The sequence below is a fragment of the Rhinatrema bivittatum genome, chromosome 3, assembly GCF_901001135.1.
Source record: "Rhinatrema bivittatum chromosome 3, aRhiBiv1.1, whole genome shotgun sequence".
NCBI classification, from domain to species: domain Eukaryota; kingdom Metazoa; phylum Chordata; class Amphibia; order Gymnophiona; family Rhinatrematidae; genus Rhinatrema; species Rhinatrema bivittatum.
This window is the reverse complement of record NC_042617.1, coordinates 509,186,609-509,209,806: the sequence shown is the minus strand read 5'-3', so window position 1 is coordinate 509,209,806 and position 23,198 is coordinate 509,186,609. Positions and strand designations below refer to the sequence as shown.

The window sequence follows — 23,198 nt, the reverse complement described above, 5'->3', positions numbered from 1 at the left end:
GGAGAGGATAGTCGAGCAGAGGTGACCCACCCAATAATATCTCCAAATGAAAAGGGGAGGGTGTCTGGACTGATCCATGGTACTACAGGAACGAAAATTAGCAGGTAAGGAATAATTTTCATTTCCCTGTACGTACCAGGATCAGTCCAGACGGTGGGATGTACCCAAGCTTCCCTCCTATGGGCGGGCTGTGGAGAGCCCTGCTCGAATAACTCTATCTCCGAAAGAACCGCCTGGAGGCGCTTGAACATCCAGGCGATAATGCCTCGCAAAGGTATGTAACGACTTCCAAGTCGCTGCTCTACATATCTCCTGAGATGAGACTGCGCTGTTTTCCGCCCAGGACGCCGCCTGTGCGCGGAGAGAATGAGCTTTAACCCCCAGAGGAGGTTCTTTACCGACCCCAATATATGAGGCCACGATTGTTCCTTTTCACCAACGGGCGATGGAAGTCTTGGACGCCATTTGACCTTTTCTGGGGCCCGACCAAAGAACAAAGAGATGGTCAGATGGACGAAATTCATTCGTAACGTGCAGATATTGCATCAAACACCTTTTTACGTCCAGCTTGCGTAGCTCCCTAGACTCGTTCGCGTCAAAAGAAGGTAAATCTCCCGACTGATTAAGATGAAAAGCCGAAACCACCTTAGGAAGAAAAGATGGAACCGTGCGCAAAGACACCCCTTCCGTGGAGAAACGGAGGTAGGGCTCTCGACAGGATAGCGCCTGAAGCTCCGATATCCGTCGCGCCAAACTAATTGCCACCAGAAAAATAGTCTTGAAGGTGAGATCCTCGAGAGAGGAGTTACGCAGGGGTTCAAAAGGTGGACCACTAAGTGCCCTCAGGACTAAGTTCAGATTCCAAGATGGACAAGGAGGACGTAGTGGAGGTTTTAAATGCTTAACCCCCTTAATAAAACGACCAACATCCGGATGGGAAGAAAGAAGCGAATCTGTCCCGGAATGTAAGAACGCACCTAGAGCCACCACCTGAACTCGAACCGAGTTATACGCGAGGCCCAAGTTCAGTCCCTCCTGTAGAATTGAGAGAATCTGAGGGACCGACGCGTTAGAGGGCTGAATATCATGCAACCCGCACCAAGTCTCGAAGACCTTACAGACCCAGATATAAGTTACTGAAGTAGACTGTTTGCGCGCCCGCAGTAGAGTCGAAATGACTTCTTCTTGGTAACCTTGTCGCCTCAGTTTGCGCCTTTCAAAAGCCAAGCCGCTAGACAGAAGTGATGTGCCTGCTCGAAAAATATGGGACCCTGCCGAAGTAGACGTGGAAGATGACTGAGAAGTACCGGACTGTCCGTGGCTAAGAGAAGAAGGTCCGCAAACCAGGGATGACGGGGCCATTCTGGCACTACCAGAATCACCGGACCTTGATGGATCTCTATCCTCCGGATTACCTTTCCCACCAGAGGCCATGGAGGAAAGACGTATAGGAGAACGTGCCTTGGCCATGGAAGAACTAGAGCGTCGACCCCTTCCGCTCCAGGCTCCCTTCTGCGACTGAAGAAGCGTGGGGCCTTTGCATTGCTTGCGGTGGCCATGAGGTCTAGGTGAGGACGCCCCCAGCGAGAGATTATGAGATTCATCGCCTCGTCCGATAATTCCCACTCCCCTGGATCCAAGCGCTGCCGACTGAGAAAGTCTGCCTGCACGTTTTCCACGCCTGCGATGTGGGATGCTGCGAGACGCAAGAGGTGTCATTCCGTCCATTGCATCAACTTGTCCGCTTCCAAGGAGACTTGGAGACTTCGCGTGCCTCCCTGACGATTGATGTAGGAGACCGTGGTCGCATTGTCCGATAAAATCCGAACCGCCCTGTGATGCACTCAAGGGAGAAACCCTTTGAGAGCTAGACGAACCGCTCTGGTCTCCAACCGATTGATGGGCCATCGTGACTGTACCATTGTCCACCGGCCCTGAAGTGAACTCTCTTGACAGACAGCCCCCCAGCTGACAAGGCTGGCATCTGTGGTGACAACAATCCAATCCGGGACCTCCAAGGAGAATCCCCGGGCTAGGTTTTGAGGGTCCAGCCATCACTGAAGGCTGTCTAGGGTTTCCCTTGGAATTGGAAGGAGCACCCGATAGTCCCGCAACTCTGGTTGCCATCGGGATAGTAGGGCTTTTTGCAGAGGATGCAGATGAGCGAAAGCCCACGGTACAAGATCGATAGTGGAGGCCATGGTTCCCAGTAGCTGTAGATAATCCCACGCCGAGGGTTCCAGTAGAGACGAGAAACTCAGAACTTGATCCCGGAGAGCCTGTGCTCTTTCCTGCTTGAGGAACACCATGCCCTCCCTTGTGTTGAAACGCGCCCCCAAAAGCTCCAAGGACTGAGAGGGAACTAGATGACTTTTGGCATAGTTGACAATCCAACCGAGAGACCGGAGCAGTCGAAGTACACTGCTGACTGCCCGACGGCCTTGGTTCAAGGACTTCGCTCGAATCAGCTAATCGTCCAAGTAAGGATGGACTAGAATGCCTTCTCGGCGCAAGGCCGCCGCCGCCACCACCACCATGACTTTCGTAAATACCCGGGGCGCCGTGGCCAGGCCGAACGGCAGGGCGCAGAACTGGAAAGGACGACCCAGAATCTTGAACCTGAGGTAGCGCTGGTGCTCCCTGCAGATAGGAATATGAAGGTAGGCTTCCGTGAGATCCAACGACACCAAAAATTTGCCCTGATGTACCGCTGCCAGAGCCGAACGAAGGGTTTCCATACGAAAACGAGGAACCCGGAGAAACTTGTTCACCGTCTTGAGATCCAGAATAGGATGGAAAGTGCCCTCCTTCTTCGGTACCACGAAGTAGATGGAGTAATGACTGCGACCCAACTCGGAAGCGGGAACCGGCACTATTGCTCCGAGGGCGCAGAGCCGGTTGAGAGTGTGAAGAACTGCCACTTGTTTGGAACGGGAACCGCATGGAGAGAAGAGAAACCTGTCTCTGGGCAGATGGACAAAATCCAACGCATAGCCGTGCTTTAGAATGTCTAAGACCCACTGGTCCGATGTCAGCTGGACCCACTCTTCGTAAAAAAGAGCAATCCGGCCCCCCACTCTGGGGATCGGATCGTGGGTCCGCCTGGCATCATTGGGTAGTCTTGAGGGAGGTGGAATTAGCTGAGCTCCGTCCCTGTCCCTCCCTACTGGGATGGCGCCCACGAAAGGACCGGTTCCAAGAACCTGAACGATATGACGGATTACGAGGAGTTTGTTGACGCGTGGCCCGGGTCTTCCGCTGATTTCTGGCACGATACCTAGCGGAAGAAGAGAAGGACCTCGAAGTCCTTGGACGGTCTTCAGGGAGTTTGTGAACTGCGTTCTCATTGAGGGACTTGATAATTTGGTCCAGATCCTCACCGAAAAGGAACCTTCCCTTGAAGGGAAGAGACCCTAGACGCGTCTTAGAAGAGGCGTCCGCCGACCAGTTCCTAAGCCACAGGAGACGCCGAGCCGAGACCGCCGCCACCATGGAGCGCGCAAGAACCCTAAGGAGGTCATAAAAGGCATCCGCCCCATAAGCTAGGACGGCCTCCAGTCGGTCCGCCTGTTGGCCTTCCGCTTCTGGCAATTCCTGCAAAGTGAGAAGTTGTTGTACCCATCGTAGACCCGCTCTCTGTGCCAAGGCGCTACAAATAGCCGCCCGCATCCCCAATGCTGAAACCTCAAAAACTCTCTTGAGGTACACTTCTAGTTTTCTGTCCAGGGTGTCTTTCAAGGCGGTACCACCCATGACAGGGATGGTAGTATGTTTTGTAACCGCCGAAACTGCCGAATCCACTGCAGGAACTTTTAGAATGTCCAGAAAATCTTGTGGTAGGGGATAGAGTTTCTCCATAGCCCTGCTGACCCTGAGGGTCGCCTCAGGGGTATCCCACTCCCGGGAAATGAGCTGGAGAAAAGAAGGATGAGTAGGAAAAGCTTTAGCCAGGGGCCGAAGCCCCGCTAGTAGAGGGTCTCCCTTCCTGACATTAGGGTCCAGTCCGACCGGTTCCGGGGGGGCGGGGGTCGATGTCCATTTCTCTCAAAATGTGAGGAATAAGATCCTCTAATTCTTCAGGTTGAAAAATGCGGAGAACCCTCGGGTCATCTCCTTCCATTGGAACTGCTAAGATGGGATCATCCCCCGAAGTATCCCCCCGAAGGGGCCCCCCCCCTGACCATCAACAAGGGCTCGAGGGGGCAGAAGATTGCTCTTGGAGGGTCCAGGATTGCCTCCCGAAGGTTGAGCTGTGCCTTGAGAGGAAGGTCCCCCCAGAGGGGCTGACAAACATACCAGCTTGGGGGGCGTGGGACCTGGGAGATCCAGCGGTGCATCCTGGTAGTGCAGAAAAGCTTTGTGCATCAAAACAATAAATTCGGGGGAAAAAGAAGACACTCCCCCGGTAGAGACCCCCGGGGGTTCCCCCTCCCGGTGTCCAGTCTCTAATTTGTTCGAAGATATTCTTGGAAGCGGCGCTGAGGTAAACGGGGAGTCCTCCTCAGACATCTCCCCTTCAGAGTTGGATTCCAAAATGGCCGCCGTTCCCACGCTCAGCGGGAACGGGGCTTGCCGCTTCCTTGGTGCGCGGTCTGTACCGCCGCTAACGTCCCCCGCTGGAGGGCTGGCTTCCCCTTCGGGAAGGCAGCCTGAGCACTTCCCCTCAGAAGATAGCTTTTCTCCCTGCCGGCCGCAGGAAACACAAACCGCGTAACGCAGCATCTGACCCGGTGAGGGGGAGGGGAAAATGACGGCGAGCGCGGCAAACTCCCTCGCGCTATAGCCTGTGCTCAAACAGCTGCCCCCGCTAACCTGAAGAACCACAGAGGAATAATCCCTCTCGGTAGCTGGCGGCCCCGGAGAATTGAAATGTCGCGGGGCCGCGGGTCATCAATAACGTCCGTTGGGGGGGGGGGGGAGGGGCTGGCACCACCAGCATACATCCCAATGCCCCTTCGACCTAAAAAATGAGAAAAACGCCACCTGAGGTAAAAATAAAAAACACTTACCCCAGTACCAATACCCACGAGAGAGAAAGAGAATGTAAAGGAGAAGAGAAGGCAGGCCTGTCAGCAAGCTCCGGTGAAGGGAAATTTTTTTTTTTAACCCTTCAGAGCACTAGCCCTGCTAATAAAGCTTCTCTAAATTTAAATGTAAATTCTATCCTTTAAATAATAATAAAACACTCTCTTACTTGATCCCTAATACTTTAAAAATAAAGGAGCCTAGAAAAACTAAGCTACCACAGTGGGGAACTCTGGGTTCCCTGCTCACATCTGCTGGAGTCAGAATGATACTGAAGTTAGAGACCAGGGTGATGAGGTCATATAGAACCTCCCCCAGAAGTCTTCTGTTCTGACTCCATCTGCTGGACAGGAGACATAACCCACCGTCTGGACTGATCCTGGTACGTACAGGGAACACGCCCTTTTTGGGATTGGCTTTGGTACATCCCACTGGTGAGGACTGACCTGCCAGAATGCAGAGGAAGGAGAAATTACTATTTACCTGATAATTTCCTTTCCTCCTAGGGCAGGTCAATCCCAGACCTGTCCTAGGCTGCTGATGTTGATATTTATGGTTAGCCTTTTCAGGGCGAACATTGCAGAGTGTGATTCCTGCTATTTGCTGAAGGCTGGTAAGTGACTTTTCTAGCCCCTTAGTTTAGTGCACGTTAATTCTTTTTTCTGAGCTCAGTGTTTGTTGGGTTGGAAGCATGAGTGGTAGTCTGTTAATGATAATATTCAAGTATAATCAGTTTGTCCACAGTTTCTTTTCCATAAAATACTGGTGGGCTGATGTCAGGCAGGACTATATAGCCATCTGTTGTCAGCACTGCATAACCCACTGTTGGGGATTGACCTGCCCTCATTAGAGGAAAGGAAATTATCAGGTAAGTAGTAATTTCTCCTTGGAGAATGTAACTCATGAGCAATGGTACAGTTAACATTCTTGAAGGTCAACTATCCATTTAAAATATGTCAAAGTATCACTATTGTGAGCAGATCTCTGAAGAGGTTTCTGAATGTTTTACCTACGTAAATTGCTTGTCTGATAATTTCTCACCTGTATGCAGATAAAATTACATATATAGTTTCATTAGATTTGTGCTTTTACCCACATTGTAGTGGGTGAGTTCCTAGGGTTGGCTTAGGCTGGGGGAGAAATTACATGGTTAGTTTGGAATGTCAAAACTGTATATAGTTTTGATTGGAAAAAGTATCTTCAGGAAAAGGAGGTGCAAACTTCTGTGGGTATGTTCCCTGGTGCAGTTTTCAAGGTGAATTTACATGCATATTTTTCCATTTAAAATTGATGCAAAATCTTGCAGACTTTGCAGTAATGCAGATAGTTTGAAAATTGCCCTATGCAAGTTTCTAACAGTGACTGGCAGAGAAAACACAGAATTTGTTCTGAAGAAAACAGCAATACTTTAATGGTATGAGAACACAGCACTGAAACTTGATGTCTATGTGCCATGATGCTCCCTCACTCATTCTCTTTCCATGGAATAAGATGGATGTCTTTCTGCATCTGGAAACTGCTTGCTTCATTTGTGAGGCTCCCTCATATTTCTTATTTTTAATCTTTTATTTTTGGCTGACCTCATGGTCCGACCACCCCCGATGGGCCTGCGGAGGTCCCAGTCCCTCTTGAAGCACCCTCCATGCACAACGCGGTTTTACAGTCGAACTCTTCTCACACTGCATTCGCAGCAACTTTTCCGGCTCTAAGCGGGCATCAGCCTGAATCGCGGTTGGGCCTAAAAATAGCCCCTGCTGCTGAACAAACACTGCCAGTGGCATGTCCCTGATGCTAAGCGAGCCTCCAACCCAGCGATCAGGAGATTTTTGCCCTCACTCACCTGGCCCTGCCTCCTGGCAGCTTAGCCGATCAGCACCTGAGCAGCTCTCTTCACAGAATAAAGGAAATATCCAGCAAACAAGGAAAAGCACAAAGGAAAGGACTACTTCCCTGCTTCTGGATATGGAGGGAGCAGACTCTGGAGGTGAGGAAACCAGGACCCCCTGGCTTTTACCTCCCCTGACCAATAAAGGCTGAGCTAGCTCAGGGGTCACAAATTCCCCCCCCCCCCCTCAACCCAAGGGATGGCCCATGAAGGAACCTAACATCTCAGGTAGCCTTCCAGGAATCTTCTGTCTTTTTTTTTTTTTTTTTTTAATCAAATTCCAGACTACAGGTTTGCACCTCTACCATCTGCTGGAGACAAATACTGAGGGACTGCAGGTGGCACTCTCGGTTATGTGGCAGTGTCTCAAAGTATTTGTTCTCTGCCTCCATCTGCTGGTAGGGATGCAAAAACCCCACTGATCCGGGGTATGAACAGGAAACATTTCTTTTCATATTTCTAATTTTTCAGATATTTAGTCTCCTACTTTCTAAATCCAATCACTGAAAAAAGAGATATGATAGTTATAGCATTGCAAGGTACCAGAAAAATAACTTAACAAAAACTGAAAGCTAATCCTGATGACTTGATAGTCTATCATTCTGTGGACTTGGGTTAATGAAGCACTTTACTTAGTTGACTCAGAAATTCAGCTATCTATAGTACTAGCCAACATCTAACTTGTTGGATTTATCAGGAAGTCATTGTGGTATCACAAATCTTTGCAGAAGGTTAGGAGTACCACGAGAGAAGGACAAGGTAACAACTTACCTGTAATTGTTAATCTTTGAAGCTAATATTCTTGTGAATTCTAGTTGATAGGTCATGTGCTGCCCAATGAGCATTTGAAGCTTGAATTCCAAAAATCTCAGAAAAGATTCACAGAGCAGACCCCCAACAGAACCTTTCCTACTCTCCTGCTGCTCTCTTAAATAATCATCTGCTAGAACATATGCTTTCGATATGTCTGATAACAATGATCAACTGGACTGCTAAGGAAAAAAAAATGTACAAATGTAATTCTGTGTATGTGTGCACTGAACACAAACACAGGCTCATTTATTAAAGGCTGTTAACAGTTATTATACACACTTGAAAATGCGTTTTATTCAGTGGGACTTTAGCTTACAAATATGCAAAAATACCTGTCGTCTTCTAACACTCTTGCTAATAATGATAAACTAAGTTTCTTAAAAAAAAACATTTAGATAGAAAGCTGCTTACGCTTGTCGGGCTTGCTCTATGGGATCAAGGTTATCTAGGTAGTTGAATCTCATGGTATCAGTTGGATGTTTATCAGAGGACCGCCAGGGTGGAAGCTCTCTTTTCTCTTTGCCCATCATTTTTCTTGCCATGGATACTGACAGAAGAAGAGATGAAAGAGACGGCTTCATCTCCGGAACATCTCTTCCTATAGGCTGAACATCAATGACCACAAAGTCATCTTTAGGAGGAGTCTAGATAGAGAAACAAATGATAAATACTGAGAACCAAAAATAGTACTAAAGATGTGATGTTTGCTATCAAGTTTGTTTCTTCTCCAAATGGATTTATTTTGCACTTTCCATATCAGGAATGAACTACACTTTTAAGTCATGGCCTCAGTTTCCTAAATTTGCTTCTAGTGCTCTTAATATTTACATTGCCCCAAAGAAATATTCTTTCTGGAACTCATAAGTTTTAATATGTGAAGGCAACAAATTCTTTTTAATTAAGCTGATGAACTCAAGGCAACTGGGATTATTTCTGTATTTTTCTACTACATATTTCTAAACTCTGATTGCATCACTTGTTACTCGATGACCTTGTGTCCCTCCATACATAATATAGAAAAATTGTTTGATACTGATACATCTATTAGAAATGCTGTTTATTATGAACTCTTCTAATACATAATAATCAGTGCTAATCAGTGTTTAAAATTCTTTCCATTTTCAAGTTATAAATTAGCAACATATAAAGCTTGACATTTGCTTTGCTTTTATAGAAACATGACAGAAAAAGACCATATTACCTATCTAGTCTGCCCATCTGCTGACCTAATTTAGCTTTACAATTCTCATCCCTTCCTCAGAGATCCTCTGTGTTTATTTCATGCTTTCTTGAATGCAGATATTATTTGTTCCTGCTACTTCCACACACAGGGTGGCTGTTCCATGCATCCACTACCTTCTCTGTAAATAAATATTTCCTAAAATTACTCATATTACCTTCATTCCATGACCCCTCATTCTACAGTCTCCTTTCTTTTGAAAGCGGCCTGTCTCCTGGTCATGGAAACTTTTGAGATATTTATATGTCTCAATCATCTCTCCCCTTTCCTCTAGGTAGACATACATCTGTCCCCATGTGTTTTAGAATGCAGACCACTGAGCATTTTGGTATCTGAACCAAAGCCTCACAATTAGAGGTGTGTTCTCCAGAATTGTACACAATATTCCAAATAAGATTTTACCAGTGACCTATATAGGAGAAATATCACCTCCCTTTTTCTGTGATCATTCCTCTCCCTATCCAGCCAAGTTTCTCACTGGCTTTTGCCGTTGCATTATCTACCTGTTTGGCCACCTTAAGATCATCATATTCAGTCATCCCCAGATCGTGCTTTGAAGAATTTCACCTCCAATACTATATCTTTCCCTTGGGTTGATGTAGTCTAAATGCAAAACTCTACATTTTGAAGCATTAAATCTTAGCTGCCAGACCCTATTAGCCAATCTATTTGTGGAAAACAGACAATGGTTGACTTATCACCAATCCAAGAAGGAAGATAAGCTCATCTTTGTCCTTCACCATTCTACTAAAATTAGAACATAAGAAATTGCCATACTTCGTCAGACCAAGGGTCATCAAGCCCAGCATTCTGTTTCCAACGGTGGCCAATCCAGCTTAAAAGTATCTGGCAAGTAGCCAACAGAAAATAAATCTCATGCTAATAATGCTGGTAAAAAGTAGTCGCTATTCTCTAAGTCAGTTTGTTTAATAGCAGTTTAAGGACTTCTCAACCAGGAACTTGTCGAAACCTTTTCTAAACCCATCTACACTAACTGTCTTAACCACATCCTCCAGCAATGAAATCCAGAGCTTAACTGTGCATTAAGTGAAAAATAATTTTCTATGATTTGTATTAACTGTGCTTCTTGGTAATTTCATGGAGTGCCCCTTAGTCCTTGAAATGTCTGAAAAGGTAAATTATTATCCACATTTATCCTTTCAAGTCCTCAAGACAAATTTCTCTATCATATCCCCTTTCAGCCATCACTTCTCTAAGCTGAACAGCCCTAACTTTTAGCTTTTCCTCTTAGGGGAGCTGTTTCATCCCCTTTATCATTTTGGTCACCCTTCTCTGTACCTTTGCCAGTGCAACTATATATTTTTTGAGATGCTGTGATCAGAACTGCATACAGTACTCAAGGTGCAGTCTCACCATGGTGTGATACATTGATATTACAACATTCTCAGTTTTATTCACCATTCTTTTCCTATTAATTCCTAGCATTGTTTGCTGTTTTGTCTGCCGCCAAACCCTGAACCAAGGATTTCAATGTATTGTCCACTTAGATGCCTAAATCTTTCTCCTGTGTGATCATTCCTAACATGGTACCTAACATCATGTAACTACAGCATGAGAATCACCTTGCACTTGTCCATAGTAAATTTCATCTGCCATTTGAATGCCCAGTCTTCCAGTCTCACAAGGTCTTCCTGCAACTTATCATAGTCCACTTGTGATATAACTACTCTGAATAATTTTTTGTAACCTGCAAAATTGATCACCTCACTCTTCATTCCCCTTTCAAGATCATTTATAAATATATTAAAAAGCACCAATCCCACGACAGATCCCTGAGGTACTCCACTGTTTACCTTTCTCCATTGAGAAACATGACCATTTAGTCCTACAGTGTTTCCTATCTTTTAACCAATTTGTAATCCACAAAAGGACATTGCCTCCTATCCCAATTACTATTTAAAATTCTCAGGAGTCTCATGGGAGACTTTATCAATCACCTTCTGAAAATCCAAATACATTAAATCTACCAACTCACCTTTATCCACGTTTATTAACTCCTACAAAAAGAAATGTAGCAGCTTGGTGAGGCAAGACTTCCCTTGGGTAAATCCATGCTTGCTGTATCCCATTAAACCATGTCTATCTATTTGTTCTGTGATTTTGTTCTTTAGAATAGTTTCCATGATTTTTCCCAGCACTGAAGTTAGGCTCACTGGTCTATAGTTTCCCCGATCACCCTTGGAGCCCTTTTTAAAGTTTGGGGTTACATTGGCCACCCTCCAATCTTCAGATACAATGAACTATTTTAATGATAGGTTACAAATTACTAGTAGTAGATCTGAAATTTCATTTTTGCGTTCTTTCAAAACCCTAGGATGTATACCATCCAGTCTGGGTGATTTACTACTCTTTAGTTTGTTAATACATATCTTCCTGGTTCACTGTAATTTGGTTCAGTTTATCTGAATCAGCTTCTCTTGAAAACCGTTTCTAGAACTGATATCATCACAACATCCTCATCTGTAAACACTAAAGCAAAAAAATCATTTGGTCTTTTCGCAATAGCCTTTTCTTCCATAAGTGCCCTTTTAACCCCTCTGTCATCTAATGGTCCAACTGACTCCCTTGCAAGCTACAGCTTCAGATATATTTTAAAGGTTTTTATTATGAGTTTTTGCTCTATGGCCAGCTTCTTTTCAAATTCTCTTAGCTTGATTAATGTTTAAAATTTAACTTGCTAATGCTTATACTTTTTCCTTTTTTCTTCAGATGATCTTTCTTCCAATTTTTGAAAGAAATTAGTTTGACTAAAATAACCTCTTTTACCTCCCCTTTTAACCATGCCAACAGTTGTTTGGCCTTCTTTCCACATTTTTTAATGCATAGAACACATCTGGACTGGGCTTCTAAGATATTGTTTTTAAACAATGTCCACACATATTGTATACTCAACTCCGTAGCTGTACTTTCAGTTTTTTTCTATTTTTCTCATTTGATCAGTCTCCCTTTTGAAAGTTTAATGCTAGAGCTGTAGATTTACTTAATGTCCCCTTTCCAGTCACTAAGTCAAATTTGATCACACTATGATCACGGTTGCCAAGTGGCCCCACCACAGTTACCTCTTGCACCAAATCCTGCGTTCCAGTAAATTAGATCTAAAATGGTTCAACATCTTGTTGGCTCCTGAACCAATTACTCCATGAAGCAGTCATTTATTTCATCCAGGAACTTGATTTCCCTAGCATGTCGAGATGTTGCATTTACCCAGTCAAAATTGGGGTAATTGAAATCTTCCATTATTACTGTGCTGCCAAATTTAGCTTCCCTAATATCTCTTAGCATTTCATCATCTGTCTGATCATTTTGGCCAGGTGAACAGTTATATACTCCCTTTGCAATACTCTTCCCCATCACACATGGAATTTCTACCCATAAAGATTCTACTGTACATTTAGTCTCCTGCAAGATCTTTATCCTGTTCGACTCTATACCATCCCTAACAAAGCACCATTCCCCTACGAAATTGATCCACTATGTCATTGCGATATCATCTGTAACCTGGTATAGCACTGTCCGATTGGTTATCCTCCTTCCACCAAGTCTCTGAGATGCCAATTACGTCTACCCCTTCATTCAGTGCTATAGATTCTAACTTCTGGCACTGGCATATAGACATTTCAAAGTATATTTTTTTGTTTGCATTAACAGCCTGCGTATCCGTTAACAGGGATAATTTGGAATCTTAACTCAGGAGGTTCTTTATTTCTAGGTACATGGACTACTTTTGCTTTTTATTAGAACCTCTGTTGGGATACTCTAACTATGCTTTCATTACCATCTCTCAAAGATACCTCCCCTCCAAACCATGTGCTGCTGAGCAACTGTCTGCTTTCCCACTTGTTTTACTACCACTACTAAACATTTCTATAGTGCTACATGACATATGCAGTGCTCTAAAAAAATACACAAAAGACAATCCCTGCTCAATAGAGTTTATAATCTCCTTTTTAAAAGGTTAGTGCTATGCCAGCAAGCAACTCCCCAGCACTGTCTAAAATTCTATCTAGGTGAAGCATGAAGTCCGCCACCTTTGTACCAGGCAGGCAAATTACCAAGCAATCTCCACGTCCAGCCATCCAGCTACTAACAATCCTAATAATCGAATCACCAACTATGACAGCCGACTTAACCCTAACAGAGCTGTGTACAAACATTGGAATGTTTTATCACTACACTATGGGGCGGATTTTAAGAGCCCTGCTCGCCTAAATCCGGGCGGATTTAGGCGAGCAGGGCCCTGCGCGCCTAAGAGCCTATTTTACATAGGCCTACCGGCGCGCGCAGAGCCCCGGGACTCGCGTAAGTCCCGGGGTTTTCGGAGGGGGCGTGTCGGGGGCAGGGCCGAGCGCCGCGCCGTTTTCGGGGCGTGTCGGCAGCGTTTTGGGGGCGGGCCCGGGGGCGTGGTTACGGCCCGGGGCGGTCCGGGGGTGTGGCCGCGCCCTCCGTACCCGCCCCCAGGTCGCGTCCCGGCGCGCTAGGGGCCCGCTGGCGCGCGGGGATTTACGTCTCCCTCCGGGAGGCGTAAATCCCCCGACAAAGGTAAGGGGGGGGTTTAGACAGGGCCGGGGGGGTGGGTTAGGTAGAGGAAGGGAGGGGAAGGTGAGGGGAGGGCGTTAGAGGATTCCCTCCAAGGCCGCTCCGATTTCGGAGCGGCCTTGGAGGGAACGGGGGTAGGCTGCGCGGGTAGGCTGCGCGGGTAGGCTGCGCGGCTCGGCGCGCGCCGGCTATACGTAATCGATAGCCTTGCGTGCGCCGATCCAGGATTTTAGCGGATACGCGCGTATCTACTAAAATCCCGCGTACTTTTGCTTGCGCCTGATGCGCCAGCAAAAGTACACGAATGCGCCGTGTTTGAAAATCTACCCCACTATGTTTACTGTACCCCCATATATAGCATATATTCAGGGGAGAAATATATGAAATATTGTTCATTCAGATCCACCACTATAGCATACTAGAGAACAGATGTTATTTCCTGGAATTTTGCATGTTGGCAACGTACTTTTTGCCCTTAAACCAACTGAAGGACTAACATGGACACATGACTGGGATTGAATATAAGAGAAGAAGCCATACCAACTGTGCCTTATCTTGGGTCATATCTCGGCTCAGTGTGCTGCAACAGTCAAAAAAGCAAACAGAATGTTAGGAATTATTAGGAAGGGAATGGTTAACAAAACGGAAAGTGTCATAATGCCTCTGTATTGCTCCATGGTGAGACCGCATCTTGAATACTGTGTACAGTTCTGGTCGCCGCATCTCAAAAAAAGATATAGTTGCAATGGAGAAGGTACAGAGAAGGGCAACCAAAATGATAAAGTGGATGGAATGACTCCCCTATGAGGAAAGGCTGAAGAGGTTAGGGCTGTTCAGCTTGGAGAAGAGATGGCTAAAGGAGGATTGATTGAAGTCTTTAAAATCATGAGAGGTCTTGAACAAGTAGATGTGAATCTGTTATTTACACTTTCAGATAATAGAAGGACTAGGGGGCACTCCATGAAGTTAGCAAGTAGCACATTTAAGACTAATCGGAGAAAATTCTTTTTTACTCACGCACAATTAAGCTCTGGAATTTGTTGCCAGAGGATGTGGTTAGTGCAGTTAGTGTAGTTGGGTTCAAAAAAGGTTTGGATAAGTTCTTGGAGGAGAAGTCCATTAACAGCTATTAATCAAGTTTACTTAGGGAATAGCCACTGCTATTAATTGCATCAGTAGCATGGGATCTTCTTAGCATTTGGGTAATTGCCAGGTTCTTGTGGCCTGGTTTGGCCTCTGTTGGAAACAGGATGCTGTGCTTGATGGACCCTTGGTCTGACCCAGCATGGCAATTTCTTATGTTCTTATGATCTGAGTACTTCTTTGGTGAGGCGTTGACAGGTCTCTCCTCCGACCCTTCTCCTCCACAGGAAAGGAGAAAGTCTTCTCAGACCTCTCTTTTGCTGGCTTTACCAAGACAGTGGCAGAGGCCATGCCATTTACTTTACAGAATGAGGAAGAGTCCAGAATAAAGGTAGTGCATATCTTCCAATTCATGGATCCCCTTTATTTATATACTTATTTACTGTTTCTTGTATTCTACTTCTTTCTAAGGCAATTAGTTCAGAGCGAATAACATCTTTACACTCAAAACTCACAAGCAATACAACGTGAAACATAATAAAACATTGCGTAAATCACTTTAAAACTGGGCTGATTACAAGATTAAAACTTTCCATTATAATCTAACTTAGAGTATGCCTCTTCAAATAACATGGTCTTTACCAGTTTTCTAAAACTCTTTTGTTCCTGCATCTCTCTCACTTTTACTGGTATTTATTTATTTTATTTATTTATTTATTTAAACATTTTTATATACCGACAACCGTTTGCACATCGTGTCGGTTTACAGATAACTTAAAACCGGGAATATATAGGCATTGCCTTTACAATGAACAAGCAACAAGAGAGAACATATAGGTAGAGTAAAAACTAGATAAGTTGGAAAAGAGGGGACTTTAACTGGGGGAAACATAAATTAGGGGAGGGGGTGGGGCAACAATATAATGGGGGGGGGGTTATGTGGGCAACAAAATAATGGGAAGGGTAATGTACAAGGATGCAGCAATACGTATGTTGATGTGGAAGGTTCATTGCGGTAGCCCATTCCATGGCAGTGATGGCCACCTTCTCTTACTGTTGAGCACTTGGGTGCGGGTGACTGGCACGGCTTAGGTAGTAGGTCCAGAACCAAGAAAAGGAAGGCATGCAGTTAGAAGTGTTGCACTGGAGGTGGACCCTTGGCCTGGTGCAGGATTGGTATGGCCCTCTGGTCGGACCCAGAGAGTGCCTGCCACCAGGAGGCGGAGCATAGGAGGAGACAGAGGCTAGCTGGAGTTTTGCCAATAGCAACCCGGGGTTTCCGCAGGTTGAGCCCTTGGGTACCCGGGCCACCTGGTCTTAGGTGGCCTCGCAGGGCCTCCTAGAGAGGAAGCTCAGGGGAGTGCCCACCACAAACAAGGGTGCACGGTTAATGTCCAAGCAAGAATGTCCAGAGGTCGCAGGAGGCCAGAATATAGTGTCTGATTAGCGAGGATCAAGGCCAGAGTATCAGTCCAGAATGGTCAGCTGAAGCAGGGGTCAGTACCTGTAGTCAGTCCAGGCATAGTCAGGCAGGAGGAGGTCAGGCTAGGAGAAGGCAACAGAGTCAGGCAGGCGGAAGTCAGGCTTGGAGACGGCAACTGAGTCAAGCAGGCGGTGGTCAGGCTTGGAGATGGCAAAGTAGTCAAGCAGGCGGCTGTCAGGCTTGGAGACTGCAACGTAGTCAAGCAAGCGGCTGTCAGGCTTGGAATCAGTCCAAAGGAAACCGGAACCAGAGCTTTGAAAGGAGCCAGAGGCAAGGAAACCTGTTGCAAAGGCAAGCTCTGACTGTCTTGCCTTATATATAGGACTGGAAGAGTGACATCATCCGGAGAAGCCCGGCAGCCCTAGCGTGCCGCGGCCCCTTTAAATCCTGTGGAGAGGCATGTGCGCGCTAGGGGAAACCCCGAAGAGAGGAGAGTTTGGTGGCGGCGAATCGGCTGCGAGATAGGCCCTGAAGGTGGACGGCAGCAGCATCCCCTCCGCGCCACATGGCTGAGGGAAGCTGGCAGAGCCGCGGAAAGGAGGTGAGAGGAGCCGGCCACGGAACCCGTGTCCTGTCATTGCAACAAGAAGCACAAGCAAACACTAGAAGTAGGAAGGCTAGAGAAATCAGCAGATCTAAAACGGCAAAGAACATGCAGGCATCAACATAGCAAAATAAAATCTGGAAGCTGGACTTCAACAAAAGGGCTGGAGAATGAGAACCAAGCTTTAGCAATCTACTGACTGGAAGCCTGTAAATTGTGTGTCCTGACAGGAAACAAAATGGCTGCCAGCAGGAAGTGTGGGCCAAGATGCTGGAAGAACTGACCAGATTGTGGGCTTCTGGGACTGAGACTGCTGCTGGCAGGAGGTGAGAGCTGTTTATCAGGATCTCATGGTACCTCTCATCTTTCAAGGACATTCTCTGGGATGTCCCAAATGCTGTCTTGCTAAAAACCTAAAATGGAAAGATGCATGTAAATCATTAGCATCAACCCAAGTTCTCATCTCGGGACCATAATCCTTCCAATGAACCATTTATGGTGTTCTCTTATGAGATACACTGGAATCCAGTATATCCTCCGCCTTGCATTTATGTTGCTCATTAATCAAGGCTGGAGATGAATGTGTTTCATGTCTAGCAAAAGTGTCTGGTGTAGTGGTGCCAATAAAGAAACATGAAAGGATGAAAAAATCTTGAAGGAGTAAGGAAACTGGAGACACATCATCACAGAATTGATTCTTCCTGTAATGGCATAAGGGCCTATAAATTTAGGGCCTAAATCGATGCCGAGACATTTCAAGCATAGGTTCTTAGTGAACAGACTATATCATTCACATGGTACTGGGGCTCTTGTGAGTTATTTATTTATTTATTTAAGGATTTATATACCGGAGGTTCCTGTATAATATACATATCACCCCGGTTTACAATGAACAGTAACTATCGCTTCAAGTTAGCGGTTTACGAGGGAGTGCAAATCCCTTCTGCTAAGTTGTGCTTTTTCTAGATTGCTGCACACCTGCGTTCAAGTACCCTGGAACTGCTGGACCAGATCAACTGCTGCAGGAACCTATTGCCAGGGCAGAAAGCAGCAGAGAGACAGGATGACAACCATAGATCATAAAGAATGAGAACATCCCTATAGATTCAATGACATGATTACTGAGGGAAGATTTGGCCCAGGAAAGTAGCTTCACCCAGTTGTTCTGATGAATAGAAAAAAAAAAAAAGTATCGCAGCAACTGCTCATTGTCTTGATCGACTTCTCCATCAGGCTGTTAGTCTGGTAATGATATCCTGAAGAGAACTGCAGTTTAATATCCAAGTCCGTACAGAAGGCCCTCCAAAATGTGGCAATGAACTCAGGGCCTCTGAAACAATGGAGCATCAGATCCCATGTAAGCAATTTCTCTTATAAAAATGTCAAGTTGTGGTGCCAGTGGCAGCTTGGGCATAGAAATGAAATGTAACATCAGTGAAAAAGGATATATTACCGCCAGGATCACTAAATATTTGGATGAGGTTATAAGATCAATAATAAAGTCCATGGAAAGATGGATCCAAGGGACTGAAGGAATTTGGAGAAGTCATAATTCTCCAGATGGGCTTTCATGGGGGAACCTTGGCTCTGGCATACACTAGACAGACTAAGATATAAGTTTTACAGTCTTTACATAGGGATGGCCACTATAAGGCTCTAGAAATCAATTCAGCATTTTTCTCAACCCTGGATGTCCCAAGACTTTGGAACTATGTTCTTATTTGAAAACATCTGAGTGGAGCTGGCCAGTCAGCATCAATGCTAGAGGTTCCTGAGCAGCAATTTCTTGAAGGATCTTTTCCAAGAGATAATTCTTTAAGATATTCATGATAATCCGAGAAGCTGATAAATATAGCCCTTATCTTGGGAGTGTAGGGCTTCCTCTGAGGAGAAATGTCAAAGGGCATCAGCCTGGACATTCTTTGAACCGGAATAGTTATAAATAATAAACTGGAATCGGGTAAAGAAAATGGCCATTCAGCCTGCCAAGCATTCTAGTGGACTCAATGCAAACTAGGTTCTTATGATCTGAAATAATTGCAAGTGGAAAGATAGTCCTGCCAAGAAATGTCTCCACTCTTTCAAGGTCCATTTTTTTGGCAAGAAGCAACCAGTTTCTAATGTCATAATTTGATTTGATTTATTAATTACTGGCCTTTCCAAATTTGGTCAAGGTGAATTACAGTTAAAACATTCATAAAATATACAATAATACACTGATATACAGATATGTGACCACAGCTAGCTTTGCAACAGATTGAAATCATTGGATTAACCTAATCCATAACAAAAATTCGCTCATCAATACACAATTGCCTTTTGCTGGAGAAAATTTCTTAGAGGGAGTCAGGAATTTTCATCTGATCTTCAGGACGTCAGGACATCAAGACATCGGAGTGTCAGGGACATCTACTCCTCCAAACCCCTCTAAGAGATTTTAGAAGAAGAAGGGGTTCAGGGCCAGCCTCCCCCTGCTCAATCCATGGCTCCATTAACTTTGCCTCAAACAGCCCTCCTCTGCCTTTCTCCTTTCCACCCACTCTCCCACCCTCCCGGTGACCTTTGCTAATCTCAGTCTTCAGATGGGACTGCAGTATGCTAACTACTGCGATCCTGACTGGCTCTTTCTGAGCCACACTGGAAGTGTAGCTTCGCATGGTTACAACCTGGGTAGGGGGATTGTCTTCAGGCTACTAGGCCCATGAGATGCTGATTTAAAAAAAAAAAAAAAAATCACCACTTAACTGGCTATGTTCTTTTGAATATAGCCAATTAAGGCTAAAATTGTCTGGCTACATGAGGTCGGATAACTTTAAACCTAGGCAATATTCAAGATATCTGATTAGGTGTAAAGTTATCCAGATAAAGGTAGCTGGATAACTTTAAATCAGGATATTCAGCAGAACATTTACCCTGCTGAATATCCAGAATAACTAATCTGGCTAGTTTTGCTGAGTAAGTTATGTTTTGGAGGCTTTTTTTGAATATTTGCCTCATTTTGTAAATTCAGATCGTGATTCTGAAAATGCTGCCTTTCTGGTAATACCTAGATAACGGGTAGAATTTTGAATTGTAAATTTAAATTACAAGCTTTTCTTCCTAAACTCCAGTAACAACAAAACTCTGGCTATGCTGTCTCAGTAACATGACACTAAACTGAGAAGTCCAGGCTTAGAAAAGATTCTTAGCCTTTAGTCGATAAGAGTCATCACAAAAATATGAAAACAGCATGTCTGTCTTGTCAGGAAGTGATTTGTACTATCAACAGCAGATAAGATATAAAATAGATAAAGATTTTTCAATGCCAAACAGGATGTTTTGTAGAGTCCTGGGGTATGCTACTACTTAATCATTAGTATCCACATAGTGAATTATGCACCTGCAATGTGTTTGCTGCCTTTTTCTGTATGTTATGTTAGTGGATGTATAAGTTTTGTATAATGGCACCAGTATTTCTCAGCTGCTTAAAAAAAGGTAATACAATGCAGTTTTCTGTGAAGATATCTCACTTACCTACCTCCACAGAATGAAAGATTGTGTAGAGTCTGCTGTATTTAAAACCTTGGTTCTTTGGCCAGCCTTCTAGTTCAGTGGTAGGAGTATGCACTGGCAAGCAAGAGGACCAAGCTCAATGCCCACCCAAATACTCTCACACTCTTCATCTGATCATGGCTGGAAAACCCAGACACAGCCTTTATATTTCTGGAATGCAGGTGGTTTAAAGCCAGGCTTTACAGCTAGGACTTGTGGCCAGCACAAAGGTAGCACAAACTGAGGGCTCCAGAGGTAGTCCTTTAGGTTTGCTGATGAAGCACTGAGTTTCTAGAGCTAAGGGTCCCCTAATACCCAATTTACAACCCAGGACAAGAAGAAATAGGGAAAGAGGAAAGTCTCAGATTCCATACATGAAGATTTAATTTAACTTAATTATATTAAAGTCATCTAGTGGTCTTATTCCAGGAGTTCCCCTCCTCTACAGTCAGGAATATGGGGTTGAGGCAGATTCCAGTTAGGCCCACAAGTAAAAAAGGAAGAAGATTTTAGAAAGTAAAAAATGTTGTTCCTTATTCTGAAATCTTGTAGGTCTTTTCCTGATTTGTGTAATATATTGTGCATTGAGGATAAGTCTAGAAAAATAGTAAACGCATGATCTGAAAAATAAGCAACTGCTCCATTCTGTACCTTTGGTCTGGTAACATGAAGCTCCTTCACCATCTCAATATAGTATCTCTTCCATATTCCCTGCTCATATGGGGTTGGAGAGAAGTTGATACACCAGCCAAAACGTAGGCATTTAGGCATCCAGATCTGGTCTAGTTCTGTCAGGTACTTCCAGTGCCAGCTGACCTGAAAATGTCACAGACGATAATACACTATTGCAGCAGCATTACTAACAATATTTATCAAAGATTCAAGACTTGATATTGAGCTTTCCATCAAATCTTACTTCAGATACCTTTCTCCTCCATATTCCCACCCCCATGTATTTTTACTAAGCATTACACAGCAGAAATGTTGGGCTCAGTGATTAGTAACTTTATGTGGCCCTATAGCAGACTCTTAGCTAGAAAGCAGAAATCCAGAACCTCCAGGGTAGCATTCTCTGAAATGCTCCCTGTTCCACACACAGATTCCCAGAGGCAGGCAGATTTCCAGAATCTCAATGTATGGATGAGACGATGGTGCAAGGAAGAGGGATTCAGTTTTGTAAGGCAGGGGGAGTCTGTTCCGAAGGGATGGGCTCCACCTTAACCAGGGTGGAAGCAGGCTGCTGGCACTAACCTTTAAAAAGGAGATTGATTTAGTGTAAAAGCTATTTTAAAGGGAAAGCAGACAGTCGCTCAGCAATGCATGGTTCGGAGGGAGGTATCTGCGAAGGATACAATGAAGCATTAGAGTTAGGGCATCCCAACCCAGAGGTTCCAATAAGAAAGCTAGTCTAAATGCCTATAATTAAAAACCTGGGCTAAAAAATTCCAATTTATCCCTGTCAACTGAAAAGCAGAATGTTAATACAAACAAAAAACATACTTTGAAATGTTTGCATGCTAATGCCAGAAGTCTAAGTAGTAAGATGGGAGAATTAGAGTGTATAGCAGTGAATGACAGACAATTGGCATCTCAAAGACATGGTGAAAAGAGGATAACCAATGGGATAGTGCTATACCGGGGTACAAATTATATCGCAATGATAGAGAGGAGCAACTTGGTGGCGGGATGGTGCTTTATGTCCGGGATGGCATCGAGTCCAACAAGATAGAGATCCTGCAAGAGACTAATTGCACATTCAAATCTTTATGGGTAGAAATCCCTTGTGTGTTGGGGAAGAGTTTAGCAACAGGAATATACTACCATCCACCTGGCCAAAATGATGAGACTGACCGTGAAATACTAAGAGAAATTAGGGAAGCTAACCAAATTGATAGTGCAGTAATAATGGGAGATTACAATTACCCCAATTCTGACTGGGTAAGCAAAACATCAGTACATGCTAGAGAGATAAAGTTCCTGAATGGAATAAATGGCAGTTTTATGGAGCAATTAGTTCAGGAACAGATGAGAGAAGGAGCAAGTTTAGATCTAATTCTCAGTGGAGCGCAGGATTTGGTGAGAGTTAACGGTGGTGGGGCCGCTTGGCAATAGTGATCATAATATGGTCAAATCTGAATTAATGACTGGAAGGGAGACAGTAAGTAAATCCGGCTCTAACACTAAACTTTCAAAAGGAAACTTTAATAAAATGAGAAAAACAGTAAAAAAAAAACAAAAACCAAACAAAAACAAACAGCTACAAAGTTTAAGAGTGTGCAACAGGCATGGACATTATTTAAAAAAAAACAAAACAAAAACATCATAGAATCATAGTCCAGATGTATTCCACGCACTAAGAAAAGTGGAAGGAAGTCAAATGATTACCGGCATGGCTAATAAGCGAGATGAAAGACGCTATTTTAGCCAAAAGATCTTCATTCAAAAATTGGAAGAAGGATCTATCAGAGAAAAACAGAATAGAGCATAAGCATTGGCAAGTTAAATGTAAGACACTGATAAGACAGGCTAAGAGAGAATTTGAAAGGAAGCTGGCTGTAGAAACAAAAACTCATAATAACTTTTAAAAATATATCCAAAGCAGAAAGCCTGCGAGGGAGACGGTTGGACTGTTAGATGATCGAGGAGTTAAAGGGGCACTTAGGGAAGACAAGGCCGAGTGGAAAGACTAAGCAGAGTTGCTTACCTGTAACAGGTATTCTCCTAGGACAGCATGATATTAGTCCTCACACATGGGTGACATCATCAGATGGAGCCTGGCACGGAAAACTTATGACAAAGTTTCTAGAAACTTTAATTGGCACACTGAGCATACCCAGTATGTCACTATCCATGCGTCCACATGGGGTATCCCTTCAGTCTCGTAACATAAAATTACAAAAAATAAAACAATAAACAGAGAAGAAACCCAACTCTGCAGGGTGGTGGGTGGTTTTCATGAGGACTAATATCCTGCTGTCCTAGGAGAACATCGGAAAAGCAGGATGGTAGTCTTCACACGTGGGTGAATCCCTAGCTA

The 23,198-nt window shown here is 44.5% G+C and overlaps 1 protein-coding gene across 6 annotated transcripts in view; it reads right to left on the bottom strand.

Moving 5' to 3' along the window:
* The window catches only part of FBXO16 (F-box protein 16), a 137,453-nt gene that overhangs the window by 46,919 nt on the left and 67,336 nt on the right, over positions 1-23,198 (bottom strand). For 5 of the 6 annotated variants that reach the window (XM_029596174.1, XM_029596178.1, XM_029596176.1 and 2 more), the window contains exons 5-6: positions 20,813-20,977; positions 8,135-8,367 (exon numbers count right to left, since the gene is read on the bottom strand). In XM_029596174.1, coding sequence (XP_029452034.1) covers positions 8,135-8,367; positions 20,813-20,977 — 398 coding nt within the window. The remainder of the gene's footprint in view (positions 1-8,134; positions 8,368-20,812; positions 20,978-23,198) is intronic. The other variant, XM_029596179.1, reaches the window with a different exon arrangement.